The sequence below is a fragment of the Paroedura picta genome, chromosome 10, assembly GCF_049243985.1.
Source record: "Paroedura picta isolate Pp20150507F chromosome 10, Ppicta_v3.0, whole genome shotgun sequence".
Taxonomy (NCBI): Eukaryota; Metazoa; Chordata; class Lepidosauria; order Squamata; family Gekkonidae; genus Paroedura; species Paroedura picta.
Window position 1 is genome coordinate 12107986 of NC_135378.1, and position 27157 is coordinate 12135142.

A 27157-nucleotide genomic window follows, 5' to 3' on the forward strand; every position below is an offset into this window, starting at 1 on the left:
TCTCCCTTCCTCGAGGGAGGAGAAGCGATCAGCGGGGCTCCCGCGGAGTTACTGCGCTCGACCAGGCTTCCGTTCTCCCGGGAGAGCGCTGCCTTTTGCTCTGCTTGGCCGGATCGCGCCATGAGGATCCCTCCCCCCCCTCCCCGTTTCGAAATCCGTTTCCCCAAACGGGCCGCTTGCAAAGTCCCTTGCTCCCGAGGAAGCCGCGGCGGGCAGAGAAAGGAGGCAACAGCAGAGAGATAAATCGACTTTTATAAATTAAAGAAGGGCAATAAAGAGGAGCGTCCGGGGGGGGGGGAGGGAGGAACAAGCATCCACGCACCATTCGGGGGCCGCTGATAGGCAGAGCCCTCCGGAGAAGAGGGGCCGCACCGGGACTGCTCGGGGCATTTTAACCCCCACCCCTCGCAAGTCCCCGGAAACCGCCTTTTAAAAACCGCGGGGAGTTCTGCGCGGGGGACTCCCGGGACACGTGTGGATGCGCAGTCTCGGGACTGGGGGCAGCAGGCCCCGCGGGGCATCTCAGCTCCCGCCAAAAGCCAGCCAGCCGACCTCCCTCAGGCCCGACTAAAACTATTCACATTGAATATAAAAATAATAATTATCACTGTAACAATTTTCATACAACTGGAAAGTGCTCCGATCGTCTCTCTCCGCAAAGACCCTCCGGATCAGGCCTCCGCCAGGGGCGAACCAGCCACGTTCTCCGGCGCCGAGGCCCTGGGAAGCTCCTGGGGGGAGATGCGCCTTGGGAGACCTCTGCGGCCCAGGCCTTTTCTGTCCTGCGGCGCCAGGGGCCGGCCGGGTGGAGGGCGCGGGCGAGGGGGGACCTGAAGCGACCAGGGGGGCTCCAAGCGGCGCCATCTGCGGGCTGCCCCCCCCCCCGCCGCCTTCTCCCCGCCGTCCAGCCCTGCGGCTCCGGCCGTGCGCGCCTCTTCTGCCGACGGTGCGGGGCAGGCGGGCCAAGTCACTGGGTGGTGCCGGCGGCGGTGGCGGCGGCGGCGGCGCAGGCGGAGAGGGCCCAGCCGGGCAGGCAGTAGTAGGGGTAGTAGTAGGAGGGCTGCAGGGCGAGGAGCGGCGGGGGCCGGAGCAGCTCGCCGGGCTGGTACTGGCGCTGGTCGTCGCGCACCAGCACCTTGACGGCCACCTTTTTGGCGGCGGGCGCGGCGGCCAGGAGGTCTGCGGCCAGCTGGCGCCGCTTGGTCTTGTAGCGCCGGTTCTGGAACCAGATCTTCACCTGCGTCTCGGTCAGCTTGAGCGAGGCGGCCAGGTCGGCGCGCTCCGGCCCGGACAGGTAGCGCTGGTGGTTGAAGCGCCGCTCCAGCTCGAAGACTTGCGCGTGCGAGAAGGCCGCCCGGGATCGCTTCTTGCGCGGCTTGGCGGCCGCCGCCGTGGAGACAGCCGTCGGGGCTGCGGTTGCCGCCGCCGCCGCCTCGTCCTCCTCGGAGAGCCGGGGGACACCCTTGGCGCGCCCATGGTCCTCCTCCTCGTCCTCGTCTTCTTCCTCCGGGGCGCCTCGACCTGCGGGGAGGGAGAGGCGCAAAGAGCCGTCAGGACTGAGCGATCGAGCCCAGCCGGCGCCTACCCCGGTCGCCCGTCTCCCGGACCCCCGCCCTGCCCCGGACCCCCATCGCGTGGGGCACAAGGGACGGAGCTTGGCGCAGCCAACCGGACTGGGAAAGAAGGGTCCGTTCGGAGAAGGCGGGCGGCGTCCCTGGGCCTTCCGAGGAGGCGGCCTCCCTTGGAACAACCACCGTCGCCAGACTCCGCCAACGGCCCGCCGGCCTGCGCCGCGGGGCCGAAAACGAGAGTGAAACGGGGCCGCTGCAGCCCTGAGGTCCTGCTTGGGTGAAATGCCCCCGTCCCTTGAAGACCCCCCCTCAAGCCAGAAAGGGTCTTCCGGGGCCCTCCCGGGTCCCTTTAATAACCCCCAAACCTTTCCTTTCTGTCCCACATTCCAAATCACACCAGCTTTCTTTCTTTCTTTCTTTCTTTCTTTCTTTCTTTCTTTCTTTCTTTCTTTCTTTCTTTCTTTCTTTCTTTCTTTCTTTCTTTCTTTCTTTCTTTCTTTCTCCAAATAAAGCCCTTACAAAGCACTTTGCAACTGTATTGTATTTTGTTTTATTGTTGAATTTATAACCCACCACTCCTGCAAGCCACTCGTGGCGGTAACAAAATTAGGCCCAATGAAAACTCCCCTCAAAGCCTCCCGTGCCAACTCAAGGGAATGACCAAAGCCACTTGCAAGTCGTGGCACTGGACGGAAAGTGCTCGCCTGAGCCCGTGCCCAAGGAGCCCCGCGGGCCTCTCTTCCGCCGCCCAGCAAGGGGCCTGAGAAGCTCCGCTGTTAATCCCTCCCGTCCCTTTCCCCACCAGGAAGGCCTTCGCCACCCCACGGCCTTGCTTTCTCGGCGCAATCTGCCCAGCCTTATCGGACCCCCAGTTCTTCTGACCACCGCCTCGTTTGTGGTCCAGATTCCAGAACCTGTGAAGGCATCTCGCCGGGACGTTCACGCCAGATCAGCCGCCCTTTCCGAGGGAAGCAAATGCAGGCTGGTGGACGGAAACTCGGGAACCCCCCCCCCCGCCCTCGCCCTCGCCAGAAAGGCTTGATCAAAGGGGGGGGGGAGTTCAATACCGGATCGTCACCATCCCGGATGACAGCGGAGTCTCAAAGTCAAGACCCCCTAAGGAACTGGTTTATTGTGGCCGAAGGAGTCCCAAAGCGACTCCCAGCCTCCTTCCCTTCCTCTCCCCACAACAGACACCCTGGGAGGGAGGTGGGGCTGAGAGAGCTCTGAGAGAACTGGAACTGGCCCACAGTCACCGCTGGCTGCATGTGGAGGAGGAAAGGGGAATCAAACCTGGTTCTCCAGATTAGAGTCTGCCGCTCTGAACCACAACGCCGCACTGGCTTTGGAGATTATCTATCTATCTATCTATCTATCTATCTATCTATCTATCTATCTATCTATCTATCTATCTATCTATCTATCTATCTATCTATCTATCTATCTATCTGTCCTCTGCCTGTCTGTCTGACAAGTAATTAGTTTGCTGACAGTGAAAACAGAGTGAATACATAGAGAAGTAGAGGGCCAATGGCGTATTTGGCATATTTATTGTTTTATTGCTTTTATCGTACTTTAAACTGAATTCTAACACATATATAGCCCCGAGCCTATTCACAGAAAGGGGTGGTCTAAAATTTAATAATTTTCTTTCTTTCTTTCTTTCTTTCTTTCTTTCTTTCTTTCTTTCTTTCTTTCTTTCTTTCTTTCTTCCAAAAGCGGGCGTTGCTTATGAGCCGACTGCAGCGCAGTACCACTCCCGAAGAGCGTCTTTCTATATAGCGGCGGGTGATTTAAGCCTTTATTTTACACTCTTTAAACCATTTCCCACATTCCATTTATGCAGTCGAGGGAAGAGAGCTTGAGAGCCCCAGAGCCAGGCGGATAATCTCCAGCCGCCCAGATGGGCCTCCCAGAGAGGACCAGCATAATGCTCGACAGAGCACCCCATACAAATCCTCACTGTAGGACCCCGCTCTTAGACGCGACTTGACGGTTAAGGGGACCGCATCGGCCCCCCTCCCGCCCCCTCCCGCCACGGCCTCCTGGGCCTTTCTGGCCTCTGGGCCCCTCCGCCTGCCCCCGCTGCTCGAGCGTCCGAAGAGCGCCGGTCCCGGCCCGGCCCGGCCTCGCGGCAGCCCCTCTGCTACTCTCCGCATCTGTGCGGGCCTCGCTGCGCTGCGCGACCTGAGCCCGGAAGAGCCCGGCCTCTGGGACCAAGCAGACCCCCCCCCCCCCCATTGGCCAGGCCCAGGCGGCCGGGCTCCTTCCCGCAACTTCGCCCGCAGAGCGAAGACGTGCGGAAGAGACCGAAATCCCGCGGACTCGTCCCGAGGCCGCCCAAAGAGAGTGGGACGGAGGTCCTGCCAGGCCGGGCCCGGGAGGCGGGTTTAAACGCCAGTCTTTGCCGGGCTCCTCCGAGCGTGCCCGGAACCGAGGAGCTGAGCGCCGGTCCCGCGGGCCTCGCCTCGCCTCGCCCCGGCTGGGCTTTGCAGCGCGCCTCCTCGTCCCCATCAAGCAAGGCGCCTTCCCCGCGGAGAGCCGAGCGGCGGGACCGACACGGGCGCGGCTCCGGCGGCGGCGAAGCGGCGAGAACCCCGAGAGTTGCCGGACCCTGAAGCCCTCCGGCGGCGCCCTGAAGCCCGACGCGGTCGAATGCTGCCCACGAGGGAGGGCGCCCCTGCTCGGCTTCGGGGCCTTCCCCCTCTCGGTCTTCGCTGTTGTTGGGCAGTGCAGAGACGCGCCGGGCCAGCCAGCCAGCAGCCGCCCTCCCCCGCCGCCCTCGGGCCTCGCCTGAGCCTGGCAGCGGGCGGGCAGAGGGGGCTGGCCGGCTGCAAGCGCTGCGCAGGGGCTGCGGCCTCCCCCTCGGGGGCGCCCTGGGTCGCCCCCCCTCCTCCCGGGTTCCTTTGCGCCAGCTGTCGCCAGATCGCCACAGGAGCGGCCCGGCAGGGAGATCTGACTCAGGGGGAGCAGCCGCCCAAATCCCGTCCCCCGGCCTCGAGCGGGGTCGGCCCCTTGGAGACACTGCAGCGGTTTCAGGCGGAGGGGCTCTCCGCAGAAGGGCGAGGCCAGCTCCAGCCGCGGCTCCCCCCCCCCCGTCTTTGCCCAGAGCTCAGAGCCAGCCTGGGGGCCCCGTCCCCTCCATGGCCCCGCTGCCGCCCCTACCTGAGACCCGGGCCGGGAGTTCGCGGCGGTCGCCCAGGCCGGTGTCGGGGGGCTCCGACGGGGAGGCGGCCCCCGCGGGGAAGGCGGGCCCTCGGCGGGGCCTGCGGGCGGCCGCTCTGCGCTGCCGGCCGGCCTCTTCCTCTTCCTCGTCGGCCGCGTCGTCCTCGTCGTCGTCGTCGTCGTCGTCCTTGCCGGGCTCGGGCTCCTCGCTGACGGCCGAGTCGGAGTCCCAGGCGGCGGGGGCGGCGGGGGGCGGCGGCGGGGGCGGCGGGGGCTGCAGCGCCAGGGCCAGCGCAGCCGCCTCGTCGCCGAAGAGCCTCCAGCAGCAGGCGGGCGCCACGTCGGGCCCGGCCGGGGCGCCCCCTGCGGGCGAGAGCAGCGGCTGCAGCCGGCCCGCCGGGAGGCCGCGGCCGCCTCGCTCGTCCTTCTTGTTGAGGATGGCCTGGATGGAGAAGGGCGTCGGGGCCGGGCTGCCTCCTCCACCGCCGCCTCCTCCGCCGCCGCCGCGCAGGGCCATGGGGGGGGGGGTCTCCTCGGGCCGCCTGCCCGCCTGCCTGCCCGCCTGCCTGCCTTCAACGGGGCCGCCTCATGGCCGTCCGGGGCTGGAGCCGGGGCTGGCGCGGGGGCGCCGTCGGGGCGGGCGGCCGGGCGGCCGGAGCCCGCGCTCCCATAGGCGTCGGTCGGCCGGGCCAGGCGCCCCCGCGGCTGCGACGCTCGCTCGTGCTGGTGCTGGGCTCGTGGGCCGCCCCTCCTGCCCCGCCCGCCGCCCTCTGCTCGGCCCCCGCGCCGGCCGCTGCCTTTTCTCCGCCCGGCCGCGCCGCTGTCGGGCCTCCCGGCTGAGCGACAGCCCATTGGGCAGGCGGCGGCCTGGGGCGGCCGCTGATTGGCTCCGCCGGGCGCCGCCGAGCTCCCCCAGGCAGGCAGGCAGGCAGGGCGGCGGCGGCGGGGAGCCCCGGCCCGGGACCCCCGGTAACCCTTTCGCCGCCAGAGGCCCCGAGCCGGACGCGCCCACCAGCCCCACCCAGGGGCGCCCGACCGGCGGGAAGTCTCCGGCGATCCCAGACGGCCCTCCGGTCGGGCCGCACTTTTGCAAGCTGCAGAGCAAGCCCCCCCCCCCCGTTCGCGGCCCGGCTCACCAGAGAGGAGCCCAGGTGTCCCCCCTCCCCCACCCCTCCCCCACCCCTCCCCCGCTCAAAGGGCGTCTGAGTCGGAGAAAGAGGCGGAAGGAAGTGCCCGCTCGGGGGAGACGAACTCTCGCCGTCGTCGAAGACCTTCTACAGTTCCCCGGGATTCGAACTCCGCGCCGGATCGGAAGTTGGAGGTTCTCTGCCTTGCCAAGGACTGGCGCCTAACTCTGGAGGCTCTAGCGAGGCCTCCTTTCTCCCCGGGACGCCAGGCGGATGGCCCGCACGGAGGGAGGGCCGTGGCCACAGTGGGACGCCGGCAGCTGCCTGTCAGGGCTCTGGCGCCCCCAAACCCGACGGCGCGGTTCCTCCCGAGCGGCCCTCCGAGCCGAAGGAAGGCCTTGCACGTGCCGGACAGTCGGAACCAGGCATGGGGGGGGGGGGAGGGCGGGCGAGGGGGGGGGTCGTCGTGGCGCCGCAGGTTCGCGCGCAAGGAGCGAAGAGGAGGGGAGCCGCGGGGTCGTTCGCGAGAAGAGAATCCCGGCGCAAGCTCCCTGTTTCCCATCCTGGCGACGGAGGAGGCCTCGAGCTCCCCCAGAACGAGGCGCCGGCCCAACCCATCTCGGGAGCGCAGGACGTCTTTAGCCGCCGGGGACTGAAAGGTATTCCGCTGACGGAGCGGGCCCTCATTTCATACCCGGGGATGCGTTTGGGGAGGCCAGCCTTTTCTCCGGATCAAACGGGGCAAGGAGTACTGAGGACGGCGATCGCTTCTCAGGCGAGCAAACGCCCAGGGGCGCCTCGAAGGCCAGCCAAGGGTTCGTCTGCGTGGAAACCTTCGCGGGCCCTGCGCAGATGGACTCGGCTGGTCTCCAAGGAGCCCCCGGACCCCAACTTTGTCCTTCTGCCTCGGACCAGCACGGTGACGCCCCCCCCCCCGCCCCGCCGCCCGGATCTGAAAGCCAGCGGGCTTCTCTCAAGAGATTTCCCCATCGACCCTGCTGCCTGGGAAGGGGGGGGGGGGCTAATTCAGCCGCGCTCTGCGGCCGAGGAAGCTGGGGCATGGGGGTGCGCCTCTGGCCCTTGAATCTCAGCCTTTCGCTGGGAGGGAAGAGATCTGCAGAGAGATGGGTCTGGACGGGCGGTGGGGGCCTCTTGTGGGTGGGACGGGGCCTGCCCTGGGCCTTGGGTCGCAAAAGGCCTCTTCCCGGTTTCCCCAGGGTGCCCACGAGAACAGAAGCCGGGCAGGGGGGAATTGGGGTGATCCCAAAGGCCAGAGTGGCCGGCTGACCAAGGACCAAGGAGAGCGGGCGACGGCTCTGACACTGACACGCCTCGCGAACAGGCCAGAAATTGACAGGTGTCCCTGGGAGGACATTGGGGGGGAATGGCCTGAGTTTCCGGCCGCCTCGGGATGTCTTCCCAGAGCCCAAAATCCACCCAATCGAGCCCCTCCCTCCCTCCCTCCCTCCCTCCCGCAGGAATCCTGAAACAGCCCCTTGGAATCCCCCGCGCCCGGAGAGGATGGATTTGGGGGTGGGGGGTGTGTATGAGTGTGTATGGCCGGAGGGGGCTTTCAAGTTGGAATGAGGGCAAACCAGCTGACATTGGGGGAACGGGGAGGGTCTGCAGCCTCTTCAGCGCCCGGGCTGAGCATCGCGAGCCCCTCCCCGGAGCTGAGTGCGAATGCGGCGCCCTCTTCCTGAAGAGCAAGCACTCACTTAGCCGCTCGCGGAGAAGGGAGAGCGGCGCGGGAAGCTGGAGCACCATGGGGCGCGGGGTGGGGGGGGGGGGCGGAGCTGCAGCTGCTTCGGCCGGGGGGGTGCGTGTGTCTGCCGGGTGGTCTGAGCCGGGGCAGAGGCCCTTCCACTGGCCGTCGAGGCCGGGCGGGCAGGCGGGCGCTTTCGCTGGAGCCCCGGGAGCGCACCGGCGACGAAGACGAGCGGGCGTCCGACGAGAGAAGCGAGGCCCGGCCGCCCGTCGAGGGAGCCCTCCGGGAAAGGGGTCGGAGCCGGCGCTGGGCCTGTCCTCGCCCCGGCCCGTTTGCCCGAAGGCCGCGGCTGGCCCCCTTCCTTTCTCACGGCGCCCGCGGCACCGGCCCCCGCTCCTGCCGCACGACGAAGCGTGGACGGCTAGCTGGCTGGAGACGGCGGAGGAGACCGCGCCGGCCCCAGGCTGGCAGCTCAGCCTCCGGGAAGGGGAGGCCGAGGGCGCGGCGCACGACGGCCGGGATCGGGATCGGCTCTTTCCCGGGTTGCCGCGCCTCTCCCCGGGACTCTCCTCTGCCCCTTCCCCGGCCCGGGGGTGGCAATGCCCCGCACTCAGCGCCCACGGCGGACTCCGGGAGGTCAGCCCCGTTGCGAGGGATCCCGCGGCACAGAGAACAGCAAGGAGGAGGGGAACCGCAGCCCCGGGGCACCGAACGGAGCATCCCGCCGCCCGCCCTGGCCGCAGCATTGCAACAGGCGGCCCCGTCCCTCCCGTCCCGTCCCGTCCCAGGCTTCACCGGCCCACCCCCGCCAGGCAGACCTAGCGGAAGCGACGGCCGTCCAGCAACTGGGCAGCCGTCGGGACCGTCGGAAGCTGCCGAGGCTCTCCCGAAGCAGCCCTTGGCAAAGCGCCTGGCAGGGCCGGAGGAGGCCCCGTGGGAGGGAGGGGCAAGCCCCAGGAGGGGAGGGCTGTCGGTGCCCCCGGAAAGCCCCTGCCCCAAATCCGGGGGAGGTCAGGCGGCGCGCAAAGATGACCCTCCCCTCCGGCCCGGTGAGGGGGGCTCTCTCGGTACTCGCTCCGCGCTCCTGGAAGCACACTGGCCCCGTGGGGGGGGGGCAGATTCACGGAGCAGCTTCCCCTTCGCGCCGCCCGCCCTCCAAGCTCCCCATCACGGCGCCCGCGGACTACCTGGCCGGCCACGAGCTACTGGCGCCTCTGCTGCGGCTTACAGGGGAGAGCAGGCCGCACTGCCTTCCCGGGGGCTGACTGCCCCTCAGCAGGCTCGCTTACCCCTGCTGCTCCGGCCCCTTCGATCCCGGCCCCTCTGGGCCGGAGGAACAGGCGGAGGGTCGGCCGGTCAAGTCGCCCAGGCAGCTTTTCCCTCTGGCGCGCCCAGACCATAAGGAGAGTGCGCCACCTTGAGGCTACCCGGTCTCATTGCGCGCGTCCCCCCTCTCCAAGTCCATCCTGGAGGGCAAAATGTCACCCTCATGCAGTCTAGTTGAAGCAGCAGAAGAGCCGGTTCTGTACTCACCACTTTCCCCTGCCCCAAGGAGCCCTCGAGGGGCTTACAAGAGCCCTTCCCTTTCTCCCCCTGGGAGGTGGGTGGAGCTGGGAGAGCCCTTGTCTGCCCCAGCAGGAGGCTCAGGACTACCCTGCTTATCCAGGGGACCCACTGATTTAACTCTCTGCAATCCACACATCAAGAAAACAAAGATCACGGCATCCGGCCCTCTCAATTCCTGGCAAATAGAAGGGGAAGAAATGGAGGTAGTGACAGATTTTATTTTCCTGGGCTCCAAGACCACTGCAGATGGGGACTGCAGCAAAGAAATTAAAAGACGCTTGCTCCCAGGGAGGAAAGCTATGTCAAATCTAGACAGCATCCTAAAAAGTAGAGACATCACCCTGCCAACAAAAGTCCGTCTAGTCAAGGCTATGGTATTCCCAGTTGCAATGTATGGCTGCGAAAGTTGGACCATAAGGAAGGCCGAGCGTCAAAGAATTGAGGCTTTTGAACTCTGGTGCTGGAGAAGACTCTTGCGAGTCCCTTGGACTGCAAGGCGAACAAACCGGTCAGTCCTAGAGGAGATCAGCCCTGCCTGCTCCTTAGAAGCCCCGATCCTGAAGATGAAACTCAAATACTTTGGCCACCTCATGAGAAGGAAGGACTCCCTGGTGAAGAGCCTAATGCTGGGAGCGATCGAGGGCAAAAGAAGAAGGGGATGACAGAGAATGAGGTGGCTGGATGGAGTCCCTGAAGCAGTCGGTGCAAACTTAAATGGACTCCGGGGAATGGTAGAGGACAGGAAGGCCTGGAGGATCATTGTCCATGGGGTCGCGATGGGTCGGACACGACTTCGCCCCTAACAACAACAACAACTTTGAATTGGGTTTGTTCCCCAGGCGAGGGCTGGAACGTGCAGGAGCGGTCGCAGTCCGCGTTTGCTTCTGAGTAAGGCCTGGGATCGAGTTGGCGCCCAGGGCCTTCGAAGTCTGCCGAGTAGGCAGCGGCGGGAAATTCAGTGTCTCCTTTCCTCGGGCGTGTGGGGGGTGATTAAAGCGGCAGCAAGGCTGCGGAGTGGAGCAAGGCTTACTCTTGAGGAAACCGGCTGGCCAGCCCCACTCGCCCACTCGCCCTGTTCCCCAAGCCCAAGCCCCCCTTGATTCCCCACTTTGACTCCTCTCCTTCCCATCTATGACGTGAACTCTCTCCAGCTCCTCCCCCTCTTCCACCCCTGGGAATGGGGGTCTTGGGATGGGCTGTGCAGAGCTGGGCTGGGTGCTGCCCCGGGCCTCATGTGGGGCTCAGCCAGGCTGGGTGGTTTGCCTGCTGCTGCTCTCTGCCTCCCTTTTGACAGGCGTCGTGCTCTGCTTTGCCTTGCCTTGCCTTGCGTGGAGCTCAGTTGGGTCCCCTCTGCCCAACTTCAGGAGGCCGCTGCCCCTGCCCCTGCCCCTGCCCCTGCCCCTGCCCCTGCCCCTGCCCCTGCCCCTGCCCCTGCCCCTGCCTCCCTGCCTCCTTTGAGTCCAGGGCCCAGCAGGCTCCCTCTCCCTTGCCTCGCCTCAGGCTGACTGGGCACCTCCTCTGCTGCCTTGCAAGCGGATTGCCCTTAAGAGCCAGCGTGGCACCATGGCTAAGAGGGGCGGCCTCTAGCTGGGATCCCTGGGTTCGATCCCCACTCCTCCTCCACATGCAGCCAGCTGGGTGACCTTGGTCTGGCCAGTTCTCCCTGAGCTCTCTCACCTTCCTCACAAGTGGTCTATTGTGGGGAGAGGAAGGGAAGGTGATTCTCTACCTTTTTCCACACTGGGGACCAAAGCAGCATATGTCATTCTTCTCTCCTCCTTTCTATCCTCACAACAACCCTGTGAGGTAGGTCAGGCTGAGGCCATGTGACAGGCACATCACCACCCAATGAGCTTGCGTAGCAGACTGGGGATTCGAACCTGGGTCTCCCAGAATCTACTCTGAAGCCCTGAGTGGTGTGCCACACTTTCTTCTTTTTCTTTCTTTTTATCCTTTAGCTGGCGATTGGTGGAGCAGGTTGTCCTCTAAGCCAATACACTGCTGTAGTTTTGGCCTTGTTTATAATACGTTTAAGAGCCTCTTGTGGCGCAGAGTGTTAAGGCAGCCGCCTGAAAGCTTTGCCCATGAGGTTGGGAGTTCAATCCCAGCAGCCGGCTCAAGGTTGACTCAGCCTTCCATCCTTCCGAGGTCGGTAAAATGAGTACCCAGCTTGCTGGGGGGTAAACGGTCATGACTGGGGAAGGCACTGGCAAACCACCCCGTATTGAGTCTGCCATGAAAACGCTGGAGGGCGTCACCCCAAGGGTCAGACATGACTCGGTGCTTGCACAGGGGATACCTTTACCTTTACCTTTATAATACGTTTGGTGATTGGTGGCAGCAGCTTTGGCCATGTGGATAGTCAATTGCTGGTTTTGAAGGTCTTCCTCAACCTGCCACAACACCCTATTCGAGTACAGGATGATGACGGGAGGCCAAAGAAGGCTCAAGGTTCTAACTCTCACCATTAAAGCCCCAGGTCTGAGTCCTTTATAACAGTGGTCCCCAACCTGCGGGCCGCGGCCCGGTGCCGGGCCGCAAAGGCCATGGCACCGGGCCGCAGCTCCCTCGCCCCGCCCCGCCCCCGCAGTAAAAAACTTCCCAGGCCGCAAGCTTGCGGCCCGGGAAGCTTCTTACTGCGGGAGGCGGGGAGAGGGAATCAGGGCCGGGCCGCGCCTGTGCGGGCCATGTCCGCTCGGCCCGATCCGCGGGCGCGGCCCGATCCGTGGGCGCGGCCCGGGCGCGGCTCGCGGGCGCGGCTCGGGTGCGGCCCGATCCGCGGGCGCGGCCCGCGGGCGCGGCCCGATCCGCGGGCGTGGCCCGCACGGGCGCGGTCCGCGGGGGCGCGGCCCGATGCCCTGCCGGTCCCCAGCCTCGGAAAGGTTGGGGACCACTGCTTTATAAGGGGATCCAGCTTCTGGCAGGGTGATAAAGCGTTTCTGCTTTGGGCCTTCCCTGAAAGCCATGCTGTCCCATGGCCAGGGGCGTGAGTCCCATGCCTCCTCCAGAATCCTTACTCTTGGCTCAGAAGCCCCGTCTGTTGAAATGCCACCCAAATTACCTATTTAGTCTTTTTGAAATAAAAAGAAACAAATCTGGCAGAACCAAGTCAAGTGCTGGTCCTGTTACTGAACCGTTTGGAGCGACTGTTTATATTAAAACTCATTGTCTCCAAAGAAAACCTTCCAGATTTCTGCTTTCTTTGGGCACTGAACCAGGGGGAAAAAAAGAAAAGAAAAAAGGATTTCATTTTGGGCTTGAAAACGGCGACGGGCTATTTCGCCTGTGATTGTTCCCATTACCCCTTTTCCTGTGTTTTTTCTTCCTCGCTCACATTAATGAGCTTTGACGTTTAGAGTGAAATTATTGCATCACGCGTGTGACAACTCCCAGTAAAACTCTCCGCCTAATTGACGTGACATTTGCCGGTGCAATTCAATTGCTTCCTGACACCTGGGACCCAAAGAGAGAAAAGGAGGGGGACGTCCTTCACCCCCTAGACGGGTCTCATCCAGTACGGGCTGTTTGCATTTTCTCTCCAGCGCTGAAAGGCAGTTTGTTTCCTCTTGAGGAGGGGCCAGGGGGGTGGGAAGGATCAAGGAGAGTTAAAATGCTTTTAAAGCCAGCTGTCAACCAATTAAAGGTTTTAAACCAGGGGTAGTCAAACTGCGGCCCTCCAGATGTCCATGGACTACAATTCCCAGGAGCCCCCTGCCAGCGAATGCTGGCAGGGGGCTCCTGGGAATTGTAGTCCATGGACATCTGGAGGGCCGCAGTTTGACTACCCCTGTTTTAAACTGAGTGTTTGAATTTAAGGATGTTGCCATGTAGTGTCCAGCCGGTGAAGCGGTTAGCTGGAAGCAATTGCCTCTGGGCGCAGCGAGACGCCACGGATGGTGGCCGGGAAATCAGAGGCTTCTGTGGCTGGCAGCCAGCGTGGTGATGTGGTGAAGTTGTGGAAAAGGACCTGAGCCCAGGAGCACCTTAAAGACACCCAACATTTGTGGCAGGGGAGGAGCTGCAGATCAGCTAACACGGGGACCCGTCTTGCTCTAGTCTCTGGCAGCCTGCTGGGTGACCTGGGGCCACTGACTCTCTCCCAGCCTGGCCTACCTCACAGGATGGTTGTGAATGAGGATCCAGTGGAGGAGACGAGACTCTTGTACACCGCTTTGGGTTCCCATTGAGGAGGAAGGCAGAGCACAAATAAATTAAAGACATAGGTATTGGCACTCACAGGGAGGCAGCAGGGGTGTGTGTGTGTGTTTTACACACACACACACACACCAAGGCCTTTTTCTTTTGAAAGATCACAAGACAACTTAGAACCATAGAGTTGGAAGGGTCATCTAGTCCAACCCCCTGCAGAAGGCAGGAATTTCACAAGCGTTAGAATCATAGAATCATAGAATTGGAAGGGGGTCATCTAGTCCAAGGGTCATCTAGTCCAACCCCCTGTCCAACCCCCTACACAAGGGGGTCATCTAGTCCAAGGGTCATCTAGTCCAACCCCCTCATCATGGGTCATCTAGTCCAACCCCCTGCACTATACAGAACACTCACAACCCTATCACTCATCCACTGTGACCTGCCACCCCCTTGAGCCTTCCCAGAATCAGTCTCTCCATCAGATGGCTATCCAGCCTCTGTTTAAAAACCTCCAAAGATGGAAAAACCACCACCACCTGATGAAGCCTGTTCCACCGCTCCTACTGTCAGGAACTTCTTCTGGATGTTTAGATGGAATTTCTTTTGAATTCTCGTGTCATGGATGCCCCTGGCTCAGCAACATCAAAGCTGGGGGAGTGACCTGATGCGAGGCATGGGGGGTGGGGTGGGCCCAGGGAAGGCGAGCCACCTGGGGGGGGAGGTATGCCACCCTGGGAATGCCACCTGTACCGCCCCCCTCCTTCCCATTCAATGGGCTTGATGAGGATATCCCAGGAGTCTTAGCCAGTGAAAGTATGAGATCTCAGGGTGATGAGCAGCTATTCCCCACCGGGGCTCAAGGAAATGATTCCATCTGTTGCAGCAGAATGATGGAGACCAGCATTACCCTTATGGCCTTGTGTCTTGGCTCTGGCCACCCAACCTAGCAGGGGCAAAGCTTTGGCTTGGTGCGGTGTGCAAGGTGGAGGGCTTGGAGGGAGTAGTGGCTGCTGAAGCCTGTGTGTGGCCGGGAGAGTCCGTACAGCCGGTGCCTGTCAGGAGGGCGAGGGGCGGCAGGGGCGGTGAGGACAGGGGGACACACTGGAGGACCGGGACTTTTTCAACTGTGTGGGACATCCTCATTGGATGAGCAGCTGGTGCCTGTCAGGAGGGCGAGGGACAGCAGGGGCGGCGAGGAGAGGGGGACACACTGGAGGACCGGGACTTTTTCAACTGAGTGGGACATCCTCATTGGCTGAGCAGCTGCCTGGTGGAAAGGGGCAGTGTCACCTGTTGCACGACACTGCCCAGAGAACATGGATCGCTGGGGTTCGACTGCTGAGAACAAGACCTCCAGCAACACCTGGTGGTGGCTGGAGGGATCGACCTGAGAAATAATTCTCTTGTCTCTTGCTGTCACCCAGTAGATCTGAATGGTCCTCAAGTTACAGCTTGGAGTTGAGATCAAAGTGGTGCAGACCCCAATAAAAGTGTGGGGTGTGTGTGTGTGTGTGTGTGTGTGGATAGGGGCAAATAAAGGAGAGGGTTGGTTTAGCTTAGTTAGGGTACTAGGCTGAGCAAGGGACCAGGAGAGCCCCTGTTGGCAGGTGGGATCTAGATCCTGAACACCTCCCCCAGGAGTTAACCAGTTGCTGGGTTGTGGTTAGGGAGGGCAGAGGGATTAAGAGGGAGGCTATGGGCTGGGTGGAATGGGGGGGGGAAAGTATGGCTGGGTAGTAGGTTAGTATTAGTTAGCTTGGGGATAGTTGGTTGGCCTCCCCAAATGCAGGGAAATTGGGGGAATGCTGACTGTAGAGGCCCAATATGGGGCCAGAATCCTGACAGTGACAAGCAGAGGGTGTTATGCTAGGGGGAGGTTGGACAATAGAAGATCTGGGATCTATGCAGACCCACATGGGCCCTGGTCATGACGACACAGCCATGGGCCAGGGCATGCTTGCTCCTCTTCTAACCTCCATTCTATCCCCAGATATGTGAGGGTGGAGGCTAGGGAGGAACTGGTGCTCTGCAATGCAAGATCAATTTACACCAAGGCATTGACTCTGTAGGACTTTTTCATGGAGTTGGGGGCAAACCTTGGTTGTGTGACCAAAACCTGGGTGTGGGAGGGTGAAACAGTGGCCCAGAAAGAACTAGCTGTGCCTGGGTTCCCGGTCCTGTACCAGTCTCGAATCCATGGTAGGGGTGGGGTGTCTATTGTCTGAGAGGCTTCCCCCTACAGGGCTCTCCTGGTGCCTGTGAGCAGTGGAGTGGCGTGGGTCAGCATTGGTTTGGACTTGATCAAGGGATTGAACATCTGGTTGCTGTAGCCCACCCATGCCCCTCCTGGTGGGCTGCTTTCTTTATATGTGCCTCCACTGTCAGCGAGGCATCCATGGTCACCCCCAAATTCCTGGCCTGGGGTATGGTGGTAAGTTGCATCCAAGCCAGGACGGGTAAGTGTGCTTCTTGTTCTGCCCTCCTACTTCTCAGCCACAGGACCTCCGTCTGGAGGGGTTGAGTTTCAGGAGACTTTGCTCAAGCCATCCAGCCACAGCTTCCAAACATCTGACAAATGGTTCTGGGGGGTAATCTGGGCGGCCGAGATAAAGCTGGGTGTCGTCAGCTCCTTGTCTTTGCTTCCTGGACTCACTCAGATGCAGTATTTCCCTGTTTAGCTAAACTTTCCCCCAGTAGAATTTAGTCAGTGTATGTTTTTGCTTGTGTGTGAATTTTGAATGTATCCCAATATTTCTCCAAAACAAATCTCCCTGAATATATGCTTAATTATAATCTTTATTTGAGAAGGACTTTTCTCAGGGAAAGGACCCCATAAAAATGGGTAGAAATGATCTTGAGTTGCCCAGCCTATTCAGAATTCCCCACAATTCCCTTTGAGCAGGGGTAGTCAAACTGCGGCCCTCCAGATGTCCATGGACTACAATTCCCAGGGGCCCCCTGCCAGCATTCGCTGGCAGGGGGCTCCTGGGAATTGTAGTCCATGGACATCTGGAGGGCCGCAGTTTGACTACCCCTGCCTTTGAGGGATCCAATTTGGGTAACACTATCTGCCCACCCACGGTGACCCCAATTCCATGCCCAGATGATGCCCCCCCAAAAAAGACTTCCTGGCCAGGTTGGCCTGGAAGAAATTCACCTCCTGACCCCAAAGTGGTGATCAGCATTTCCCTGGGCATACATGAAGGGGCCACAAGTGCCAAGCACGGACACCGTCCCTTCTGCCCGCCCACTCAGAATTAGGCTTGTAGCCACCTCGGGCTTGAATGTCGGCCAAAGCGTGCCGAAGCGCACAAGGCTACAATCTAAGTTCCCAGAACCAGCATTTCTGTCCGATGGCTCTCTAGTCCCTCCTTAAAAACTTTCAAGGAAGGAGAACCCTCCACTTCCTGAGGAAGCCTGTTCCCCTGAGGGGAATTGGGATGTTTAACCGAAAGTTCTTTTGAATTAATTTCAACTTATTATCCAAAAACTCCAAGGGCCCATTAATTGTTGGGAGGCAGAAAGAGGATCCCTTCATATTTCTGTTTTGACTTCCATTACAACACGCTGTCACCTCAGAAAAGCACACCCTGAATTCCTGGCCAAAACCAATAGAAATTCCCCCTGGTGGACCCACATCTGCTCCCGACTGCAGTTAACCAACTTTGGAGTAGTTTGCTCATCACGCTAATTAATGCAGCTGCTGATTTTTAGGCTGGTTTATTCCCTGCTTTTAAAGAAAAAGGCCAGGCTGCTCCAGCTCTCTCTTTTGATGGCAATGTTGTGATCCCTGGTTCTTTTAGGTTGTGGGGGCGTCATATGGTCCAGTTTGCAGGCTGCTTCCTTCAGGGATTGGCAACAAGACTCGCCAGTTTATCGGTCATGGCACTTCCGTCCTGGAGCCCTTCCAGGCACTTGGACCAATCAGGAGACAGCGGGCTAGTCTTAAATCCCACATCGGGTGTCTTCCTCAGCAAGCCAAAGCCCTTGTGCAGGGCAACCATGACATAGCATGGGAGGCAAACCCTGACAACTCCATTGGATCATTTCATACGGGGGGGGGGGTCGGGCAAACTGTTTGACCACGCCTGGACCTTCTTTAACATTGCTAACGTGGTATTTTGTCAATGTAGTCTAGACTGGGTTACATAAGTGCTTTAAAACAGAAAATTAAGATCACACTCCAGGAAAAAAGTCTGAATCAAAATGGAGGCCCCTGGTTTTCTAAAATCTGAAAACAACTCATCTATGTGATTTATACCTCACCTCTCCTCCAAGGAGCACTCCTCCATTTCATCCAAAACCACCCAGCGTGGGAGGTTGGGATGCAAGACAGTGATTGGCCCAAGGTCACTCAGAGTTGGAATTGGACCCTCAGTATTCTAGGTATAAATCCAATGCTCCAGAGGTCCATGGACTACAATTCCCATGAGACTACCCCTGCTCTAACCATTCTGCTCTCTTCCCTTTTTATTACTTTGAGCCACTGACTTTCATATATTGCTTTTCTTGAATTCTCATGGCTGCTTTGTCCACAGCTCATAGTTTCCGCAGCACTGATAAAGCTGTTTTGATAGGGAAGGAATCTCCGGGCTCTCTCAGCCTCACCTCCCTCACAGGATGTCTGTTGTGGGGAGAGGAAGGGGAAGGGGATTGGAAGTCACTTTGAGATTCCTTCAGGTAGAGAAAAGTGGCTTAGAACAGGGGTAGTCAACCTGTGGTCCTCCAGATGTCCATGGACTACAATTCCATCCAATACTGGATGGGGGATACGCTTCTAGGTATCACTGTGTGTGAACAAGACCTTGGGGTACTTGTGGATTGTAAGATAAACATGAGAAGGCAGTGTGATGCAGCGGTAAAAAAGGCAAATGCCATTTTGGGCTGTATGAACAGGGGCATCACATCAAAATCACAAGATGTCATAGTCCCATTGTATATGGCACTGGTCAGACCACACCTGGAGTTCTGTGTGCAGTTCTGGAGGCCTCACTTCAAGAAGGATGTAGATAAAATTTAAAGGGTACAGAGGAGAGCGACGAAGATGATCTGGGGCCAAGGGACCAAGTCCTATGAAGATAGGTTGAGGGACTTGGGAATGTTCAGCCTGGAGAAAAGGAGGTTGAGAGGGGACATGATAGCCCTCTTTAAGTATTTGAAAGGTTGTCACTTGGAGGAGGGCAGGATGCTGTTTCTGTTGGCTGCAGAGGAGAGGACATGCGGTAATGGGTTTAAACTACAAGTACAACGATATAGGCTAGATATCAGGAAAAATTTTTTCACAGTCAGAGTAGTTCAGCAGTGGAATAGGCTGCCTAAGTAGGTGGTAAGCTCCTCCTCACTGGCAGTCTTCAAGCAAAGGTTGGAGACACACTTTTCTTGGATGCTTTAGGATGCTTTGGGCTGATCCTGCATTGAGCAGGGGGTTGGACTAGATGACCTATATGGCCCCTTCCAACTCTATGATTCTATGATCTTATCCCCCATGGCAGTAAGAGACATTCCTTCGTCTCCAGGAGAACTTAGATAAGTGCTTTGTGATGTCATTTCAGTAGATCTCAAGATTCCAGCTGGAGGATGGCTCCCCCTCTGACTTCTAGTGTGTTATGTTATCCCCCATGCCAGAAGAGACATTCCCTCATCTCCAGTGCAATAGAGGTGAGGCCTTTGTGATGTCGTTTTAATAGGTCTCTAATTTTTACTTGGACGTGAGCGTCCCTTCAGACTCCTAGTGTGTTCTGATATCCACACTGCCACTAACTGACATCCCCTTGTGTCCAGGGGAAGTCAGGTACGCTCTTTGTGATGTCATTTCAATAGGTGTCCAGTTTCTGTCTAGAGGTTGGCTTCCCCTCTGACTCCAAATGTGTTGTGATATCCTTCCTTCAAGTGACTGACATCCCCTTGAGAGCCAGTTTGCTATAGTGGTTACGAGTGCAGAGTGTCAAACGTGCAGAGAACTCACAACAGGCTTCTTAATTAAAGAAAGCTTTATTGGAAAGTACTACACGCCATAGGACTGAGAAGTCAAATCTGACTAGAGTACAGATTTGCTTCTGCTTATCAATACAATTCTCCCGCCCCAAACTTGACAGTTCCCAAGGGAGGGGAGCCAGAGAAAAGACACATGTGTAAGAAAAACAGAAATACATTCTCATAGCCTTGAGGAGGTGACAACAAACCCAGGCTCTGCCGAGAGGCCACAACATGTGATAAGGTTTTGTTGTTATGTGCGAAGTCGTGTCCGACCCATCGCGACCCCATGGACAATGATCCTCCAGGCCTTCCTGTCCTCTACCATTCCCCGGAGTCCATTTAAGTTTGCACCTACTGCTTCAGTGACTCCATCCAGCCACCTCATTCTCTGTCGTCCCCTTCTTCTTTTGCCCTCGATCGCTCCCAGCATTAGGCTCTTCTCCAGGGAGTCCTTCCTTCTCATGAGGTGGCCAAAATATTTGAGTTTCATCTTCAGGATCTGGCCTTCTAAAGAGCAGTCAGGGCTGATCTCCTCTAGGACTGACCGGTTTGTTCGCCTTGCAGTCCAAGGGACTCGCAAGAGTCTTCTCCAGCACCAGAGTTCAAAAGCCTCAATTCTTTGACGCTCGGCCTTCCTTATGGTCCAACTTTCGCAGCCATACATTGCAACTGGGAATACCATAGCCTTGACTAAACGCACTTTTGTTGGCAGGGTGATGTCTCTGCTTTTTAGGATGCTGTCTAGATTTGCCATAGCTTTCCTCCCCAGGAGCAAGCGTCTTTTAATTTCTTTGCTGCAGTCCCCATCTGCAGTGATCTTGGAGCCCAGGAAAATAAAATCTGTCACTATCTCCATTTCTTCCCCTTCTATTTGCCAGGAATTGAGAGGGCTGGATGCCATGATCTTTGTTTTCTTGATGTTGAGTTTCAAGCCAACTTTCGCACTCTCCTCCTTCACCCGCATCAACAGGCTCTTTAGTTCCTCTTCACTTTCGGCCATTAGAGTGGTATCATCTGCATATCTGAGGTTGTTGATATTTCTCCCTGCAATCTTGATCCCAATTTGTGACTCCTCTAATCCCGCATTTCTCATGATATGCTCTGCATACAAGTTAAATAGGCAAGGCAACAGTATACAGCCTTGCCGAACTCCTTTCTCAATTTTGAACCAGTCAGTGATTCCATGTTCAGTTCCCACTGTTGCTTCTTGACCTGCATATAAATTTCTCAAGAGACAAATAAGATGCTCTGGTATTCCCATCTCTTTAAGAACTTGCCACAATTTGTTGTGCTCCACACAATCAAAGGCTTTAGCATAGTCAATGAAGCAGAAGTAGACGTTCTTCTGGTACTCCCTAGCTTTCTCCATGATCCAGCGTATGTTGGCAATTTGATCTCTAGTTCCTCTGCCTCTTCGAAATCCTGCCTGTACTTCTGGAAGTTCTCGGTCCACATATTGCTGGAGCCTAGCTTGTAGGATTTTGAGCATAACTTTGCTAGCATGAGAGATTAGTGCAATGGTGCGGTAGTTTGAACATTCTTTGGCATTGCCCTTCTTTGGGATTGGAATGTAAACTGACCTTTTCCAATCCTGTGGCCATTGTTGAGTTTTCCAAATTTGCTGGCATATTGAGTGTAGCACTTTTACTGCATCGTCCTTTAAGATTTTGAATAGTTCAACTGGAATGCTGTCACTACCACTAGCTTTATTGTTGCTCAGACTTCCTAAGGCCCATTTGACTTCACATTCCAGGATGTCTGGCTCCAGGTCAGTAACTACCCCATTGTGGTCATCAGGGATGTTAAGCTCGCTCTTGTATAGTTCTTCTGTATAATTTTGCCACCTTTGTTTAATCTCTTCTGCTTCTGTGAGGTCCCTACCATTTTGGTCCCTTATCATACCCATCTTTGCATGAAACGTTCTCTTCATATCTCCAATTTTCTTGAAAAGATCTCTGGTGCTCCCCATTCTATTGTTTTCTTCTATTTGTTTGCACTGTTCATTTAAGAAGACATTCTTATCTCTTCTAGCTTTTCTCTGGAATTCTGCATTCAATTGGGTGTATCTTTCTCTTTCTCCCTTGCCTTTCACTTCCCTTCTCTCCTTAGCTATTTGTAAAGCTTCCTCAGACAGCCATTTTGATTTCTTGCATTTCTTTTTCTTTGGGATGGTTTTAGTTGCTACCTCTTGTACAATGTTGCGAACCTCCATCCATAGTTCTTCAGGCACTCTGTCTATCAGATCTAATTCCTTAAATCTATTTGTCACCTCCACAGTGTATTCGTCGGGGATATGATTTAGTTCATACCTGAGTGGCCTAGTGCTTTTCCCTACTTTCTTCAATTTAAGCCTAAATTTTGCAACAAGAAGCTCATGATCTGAACCACAATCAGCTCCTGGTCTTGTTTTTATTGACTGGATAGAACTTTTCCATCTTTGGCTGCAGAGCACATAGTCAATCTGATTTCTGTGATGACCGTATGGTGATGTCCATGTGTAGAGTCGTCTCTTGGGTTGCTGGAAAAGAGTGTTTGCTATGACCATTGTATTCTCTTGACAAAATTCTACCAGCCTGTGCCCTGCTTCATTTTGTACTCCAAGGCCAAACTTGCCTGTTATCCCGGTTATCTTTTGGCTTCCTACTTTAGCATTCCAATCCCCCATGATGATAAGCACATCATTTTTGGGCGTTGCTTCTAGAAGGTGTTGTAGGGCTTCATAGAACTGATCAACTTCATCCTCTTCAGCAGCAGTGGTTGGGGCGTAGACCTGGATCACTGTGATGTTGAATGGTTTGCCTTGGATTCGAACTGAGATCATTCTGTCATTTTGGGGATTGTATCCCAAGACTGCTTTTCCTACTCTCTTATTGATTATGAAGGCTACTCCATTTCTTCTGCGAGATTCTTGTCCACAGTAGTATACCTGATGGTCATCTGAATTAAATTCACCCATTCCTGTCCATTTTAGTTCACTGATTCCTAAAATGTCGATGTTCAGTCTTCTCATTTCTTGTTTAACCACGTGATAAGGTTACAAAAACAAATTATTCACTTTTATGGTTAGCAAGAATACAGGACCTGGGGCAACCAGGCGCCAAGCAATATAAAACAATATAACTGACATGGAGGAACTCAGGCTAATTTATGACAGAGATTCTACAATCCTGACATCCCTCCGCACTAAAAAGACCTCCCCCACCCTAGCCCGCATCCACAGGACGGGGGCAATCAGGGAATGCGCGGTGGAAAGCTCGGAGGAGGCGAGGTGCCTTCACGTTCTCTGCCTCCACCCACTCCCTCTCCCCCGAAGGAAAATCCTTCCAATCTACCAAGTATTGGAGGCGACCCTTGTGCACACGAGAGTCCAATATTTGGTTGACTTCATAGTGAGTGTCTTTATCGATGTAGACCGGCACAGGTGTAGATAACGGAGGGTGCCACACATCCGGCACAGGGGCTCGTCGCAGCAGGCTGGAATGAAAAACCGGATGTACATTCCTGTAAGTTTTAGGCAAAGACCGTTCCACAGTCACAGCATTGATCAATTTCACAATTGGAAAGGGCCCCACATATTTAGGACCCAACTTCTTGGATTTTTGCTGACAGCGCAGGTTCTTTGTAGACAAGTAAGCAAGGTCCCCCACTTTCCATGCGGGGGCTAGTGCCCGTTTCTTGTCAGCCTGGGTTTTATAAGCCTGTTTAGCCTCCTTGAGGCTTGAGACAATGTCAGGCCAACCAGCACTGATAGTTGCAGCCCACTTGGTGACTTCAGGGGCTTCGGCAGAACTCAGCTCCCAGGTGGGTGCAGCCACTAAGTCTGTCCCGTACACTACTTTGAAAGGTGACACACCCGTGGAGGCGTGCGCTCCATTGTTATAGGCAAATTCAGCAAGTGGCAAGAGAGCTACCCAGTCATTTTGTTGGTGGTTGATAAAACAGCGCAGGTACTGTTCAAGAATTTGGTTCACCCTTTCGGTTTGGCCGTTGGATTCAGGGTGGTAGCCTGATGTCAAGGCTTGCTCCACTCCCAACAATCTTAGGAGCTCCCGCCAGAACTTGGCAACGAACTGGGGCCCCCGGTCCGTGAGCAGACGCCTCGGGATCCCATGTAGGCGTATTATGTGGGTCACAAACATCGAGGCCAATTTGGCCGCTGAGGGCAAGCCAGCACAAGGGATAAAATGGGCTTGCTTGGAAAATGCATCTACCACCACCCAGATCACTGATTTGCCCTGACTGGGCGGTAAGTCCATGATAAAATCCATGGTGACATCGGACCACGGACGGGAGGGAGTGGGCAGGGGCTGCAGCAACCCCCGTTTCTTCCCCCCAGCAGGTTTGGAAACAAGGCAAGTGGGACAACCCTGCACATACTTCTCCACATCATTCCGCAACGTTGGCCACCAATAATGTCTCCTGACCAGGTGCAGAGTTTTCACAAAACCAAAATGTCCTGCGGTTTTTGCATCATGACAAAGTTTTAAAACGTCCCCGCGCGCCGCCGCCGGGACGTAAAGTCTCTCCCCCTTAAAAAACAGGCCCCCCTTCTCGATTAAGTTGGGGCGGAGGGAAGCAAACTCAGAGTCTTGTAACACCTCCTTCTGAACCCACCCTCCCGGAATCGAATTTCCCGTCTTGGTTTGACTGCGTGTCACTGCGGCCATTCCCAGTTGGGCGGGAGTAAAGACTGTGTCCTCCAATGGGTCGCGCTTGCTGTTGTACTGGGGCAAGCGGGAAAGAGCGTCCGCCAAGAAGTTCATTTTGCCTGGCAGATGCTTGAGAGTGAAGTTGAATCGAGAGAAAAACTCCGTCCACCGCATTTGCTTGGCAGAAAGCGAGCGGGGCTGCTTGAGTGCCTGAAGATTCTTATGGTCTGTCCAAACTACAAACGGGACGGCGGACCCTTCCAACCAATGTCTCCAGGTAGCTAAGGCCAATTTTAATGCAGCTGCCTCTTTCTCCCAAATCGCCCAGTTTCTTTCTGCCCCAGAGAACTTCTTTGATAAATAAGCTAATGGGTGTAACTTCCCATCCTCCCCCTCTTGTAGGATCACGGCCCCCATTGCCACATCCGAGGAATCTACTTGCACGGTGAATTGCTTAGTTGGGTCAGCATGGGCTAGCACGGGCTCAGATGTAAACAGGAGCTTCAAATTTTCAAAAGCCTCCTGACACTGGGGGGTCCACTGGAGTGGGGCGCCCGGACGGCTCGCCGCTTTTCCCCCGTCCTTTGTTTTCAACAAGTCAGTGAGAGGCAATGCCACCTTGGCAAAACTAGGGATGAATGTCCTGTAAAAGTTTGCAAATCCTAAGAAACTTTGCAGTTGCCTCCGCGTGTGGGGTGGTTCCCAGGACAGCAAGTCACGCACCTTGCCTGGGTCCATTTCAATCCCCGCTTGGGAGACCCGGAAACCCAGAAATTCCACCGAATCCCGGTGAAATTCACACTTTGAAAGTTTAGCAAACAACTGGTGCTTCCGCAGTCGGCGGAGCACTTCGCGGACCAATTTGGTGTGCTTGCCCACATTTTCAGAATACACCAAAATATCATCAATGTACACCAACACCCCCTGATACAATAAATCATGCATAATTTCATTTATCATGTTCATGAACACGCCCGGAGCGCCGGCGAGGCCGAACGGCATGACAGTGTACTCAAATTGGCCCAAGGGGGTGTTAAAGGCAGTCAAATATTCATGCCCCTTCTTTATTCGGACCCGGTAATAGGCTTCTCTCAAGTCCAGCTTTGTAAAAATCCGAGCCCTCCCCAAATGTCCCAGCAAGTCCTTAATCAAAGGCAGCGGGTAGGCATTACAGGTGGAAACAGCATTCAGCCCCCTGTAGTCCGTGCAGAGGCGCAGGGACCTGTCTTTCTTTTTCACAAAAAGGACCGGGGCCGCCAAGGGCGAAGTCGCCGGTCTGATAAATCCCCGGGCTAAGTTTTTGTCCAAGAACTCTCTCAGTTCTTTCATCTCTCTCGGGCTCATTGAATAAAGTTTGGCTTTGGGGAGGGGCTCCCCCTTCTTTAACTCGATGGCACAGTCTGTTTTACGGTGGGGGGGAAGTTGATCGCACTCAGCCTCTGCGAACACATCTGCAAAGTCTCGATTCTCCTGGGGAATGACCGTCCCCCCAATTGTCCCGACCGCGGCCATGGCCCGGCCATTTTGAGCAAGTTGGGGCCGCACATGCCGCTTGCAACTGGGTGAGGAAAACTTCACCGTTCCCTTTTTCCACTTCACCGTGGGATCGTGCTCCCTCAACCAATCCAGGCCCAGGACACATGGGAACGCGGAGTGGGGCGCTACCAGGGGTTGAATTTGCTACCAATGTTTCTCGACATCCAAGTCCATAGGGAGCGTCTTGGCCGTAGCCTCCCCCCCTGGGGCGCATTTTCCATCCAGTTGGGTAATAGGTAGCGGCTCACCCAATGGCACCTTCCCCACCCCCAAAGTCTCGGCTAGGGCTGGGCTAACTAGGGTTTTGGTACACCCTGAGTCCACAATGCAACGAACCCCCACTTTTCGCCCCGACTTGGGTTCTGTGAGGGTTGCAGGCAAAAGAATCAGGGGGGAGTCACTCACCACTCGTTTGCCCCTGCCGGAGGCCTGCTGGCGGGGCGCCTTTACAGCAGACCGTCTTCGTTTCCCGACTGCTCCTCCGATTGACCTCCTTCATCCTGGCCGCTGCTCTCCTCCGATTCCTCCACCACAGTTGCGGCTCCAGCTGGCACCAGCAGAGACTTGGCACTTTTCTTCGGGGCCGGTTTCTTGGTAGAGGATGCTTTGGCTGGGGTTCCTCCCGTAGGCTTGGCACTGGGCGCCGTCTTGGTTGGGCACTGTGCAAGGAAGTGGCCAGCCTGACCACAGCCCAAGCACAGTCCCTTCTCCATGCGCCGAGTGCGCTCGCTCGGTTCCAGTTTTGCGCGGGGCTTGACTTTCTTGGGTGTGGAGGTCTTCGCCCCTGCCTTGCCGGCGACTCCTTGATATTCGGCCGCCCTTTCCAGGCGGCTCTCCATCTCTCCTGCCAGTTGAACCCAACCTGCCACCGTCAGCGGGTCTTCCAGGAGGAGGCACTTGCTGGACAAATCCCCGGAGAGGCCCCCCACGAACGCGTGCACTCGTTGGGGCTCGGTCCAATCCGGCACAGATGAGGACAGCTCCTTGAATTCCCTGGCATACTCGGCCACTGTCATCTTCCCTTGCTTCAGGGATTTGAGCTTCTTCTCCGCCGTCTCCTTCTCGAATGGCTCCACGTACATCTGGCGCATGGTTCTCAGGAAATGATTGTAATTACAGACGGCTCTCGGGTTGTAGCGGTAGAGGTCCATGAACCATTTCGCCGCCTTCCCCTCCAGGCATTCCCCCACGAAACGAACGCGCTCGGCATCGTCATTGAAGGTAAATCCCATGTCCATCATGTAGGCTTGCAGATGCACCAGGAACGAAGGGAAGTTCGATGGATCCCCCGAGAATTTAGCTTTAAACTTGTAGGTGCTCCTCATTTCCACTCCCCGGAGATGGGGAGGCAGTCGTCCTGGTCCCCAATCCATCGGGACTCCAGCTCCATGGCCCAAACCTCGACCTATTCCAACCGCTGCTCGCGCTGCCGCCGCTGCTCGCGCCACCGCTGCTGCTCGCGCCGCCGCCGCTCGCGCCACCGCCGCTGCTTGCGCTGCCGCCGCCGCCGCCACTTCTGCTCCGTCCACGTCCGCCGCAGCTCCGTCAGCTGCCCCGGCACCTTCGGCGGCTCCCGCGCCACCCTCAGCACCGGCTCCACCGAGGCCAGCTTCTTCTTCCGCCTGCCGCTGCGCTGCCGCCCTTGCCTCGGCCAAAGCGGCGGCTTCGGCGGCCGCCTGCATCGCCGCCTCTTCGCGCTCCCGCAGGGTG

At 57.4% G+C, this 27157-nt stretch overlaps 1 protein-coding gene across 1 annotated transcript; it reads right to left on the bottom strand.

The window, feature by feature from the left end:
* Positions 1-272: 272 nt before the first annotated feature.
* NKX3-2 (NK3 homeobox 2) lies at positions 273-5393 on the bottom strand. The gene is made up of 2 exons (XM_077301568.1): positions 4737-5393; positions 273-1521 (listed from the first exon to the last, which is right to left on the bottom strand). The coding sequence occupies exons 1-2, from the start codon at positions 5251-5253 to the stop codon at positions 968-970; spliced, it is 1071 nt and encodes a 356-aa protein (XP_077157683.1). The 5' UTR covers positions 5254-5393; the 3' UTR covers positions 273-967.
* Positions 5394-27157: the final 21764 nt, after the last annotated feature.

Excerpts from the sequence above, each read along its gene's own strand:
- NKX3-2 (XM_077301568.1), bottom strand. The coding sequence starts at position 5,253 with ATGGCCCTGCGCGGCGGCGGCGGAGGAGGCGGCGGTGGAGGAGGCAGC. Across the intron at positions 1,522-4,736 it reads ACTCCCGGCCCGGGTCTCAG|GTCGAGGCGCCCCGGAGGAA; the intron begins GTAGGGGCGGCA and ends CCCTCCCCGCAG.